Genomic DNA, 1,003 nt, shown 5'->3' with positions numbered 1-1,003 from the left:
AGCCAGCAGAGAACACACTTTATTTTTTATGGCACTTCATGAAGTATCGTCCTTCTAAAGAACACACTTTCAGAATTGCTTCGGTAGAGCTGCAGGCTCAGATTTGCAGGGTCACCTGCGTGGAAGGTGCCTCGTGGTCTGGAAGGACTGAGCTGTGCTCTTGCCCCAGTCCCCCACACCCACCTGCTCGTCTGTATCTGGAAAATGAGGCCGTCAGACTAAATGATCATTAAGGCCACTTTCATCTCTCATATGCTATGAGTCTAGTATCATTTTGTTTCCATTTTTTTTAAATCACGGCCTGACTGTGGAAGAAATGTACTGTTATTTCTACTAGAGCTGAGGGCATGAAGTCCTCAGCTCCACTTCTGGCATTTGTAAAAGGCTGGGGTGACCGGTGCTCTGTGACTTTTTCCTCTGTCAGGGGTGCGGATGACCCCAACGAGTGTTGGTGCTTCACTGTCCAGTCCGACAGGGCTGCCCGGGCAGGTCCCCGCCCCCCGCATCGCAGCCGCCTCTCTCCTCCAGGTGTGAGGACATCCAACAAGAGCTGAACAAGGCCACGGCCCAGAACAACGGCCTGCAGTGGGAGATGGAGCTGCTGCAGTCGGAGTTGACCGAGCTGAGGACCATCCAGTTAAAAACGGCCAAGGAGTCTGAGAAGTACAAGGAGGAGCGTGATGTCATGTATAGAGACTATAAGGTCATCAAGAGCCACCGCGACCAGGTCCTCTCTGAGCTGGACAGACTGGACAAGCTGCAGACCGAAGTGGAGCTGGCTGAGTCCAAGCTCAAGAGCAGCACGTCTGAGAAGAAGGCGGCCAGCGAGGAGATGGAGGCACTGTGACAGGTGGGTATGGGGGCAGACGGCCTCCCGGCCCCGGGCGAGCAGGGCCCTGGCGGCCCGGTGTCTGCACTGGCAGCCTCTCCCTGAGCCGCGGCTAAGGGCTTCCGTGCTGGGTCTGCGGGCCGGCTGGGTTCTCGAATGCTGCCGGGGGACCTG

The 1,003-nt window shown here is 56.4% G+C and overlaps 2 protein-coding genes across 2 annotated transcripts in view; one reads left to right on the top strand and one right to left on the bottom strand.

Moving 5' to 3' along the window:
- LOC115276014 (disks large homolog 5-like) overlaps positions 1-1,003 on the bottom strand; it is a 96,007-nt gene that overhangs the window by 64,755 nt on the left and 30,249 nt on the right. The window lies entirely within an intron of this gene.
- Positions 1-1,003, top strand: part of LOC115276007 (disks large homolog 5-like) — a 58,681-nt gene that overhangs the window by 28,289 nt on the left and 29,389 nt on the right. The window contains 1 exon segment of the mRNA XM_029919740.1: positions 529-854. Coding sequence (XP_029775600.1) covers positions 529-854 — 326 coding nt within the window.

The sequence above is a fragment of the Suricata suricatta genome, chromosome 2 (assembly GCF_006229205.1).
Source record: "Suricata suricatta isolate VVHF042 chromosome 2, meerkat_22Aug2017_6uvM2_HiC, whole genome shotgun sequence".
NCBI classification, from domain to species: domain Eukaryota; kingdom Metazoa; phylum Chordata; class Mammalia; order Carnivora; family Herpestidae; genus Suricata; species Suricata suricatta.
The sequence above is the reverse complement of the archived record's forward strand: the minus strand, read 5'-3'. Positions and strand labels throughout refer to the sequence as shown.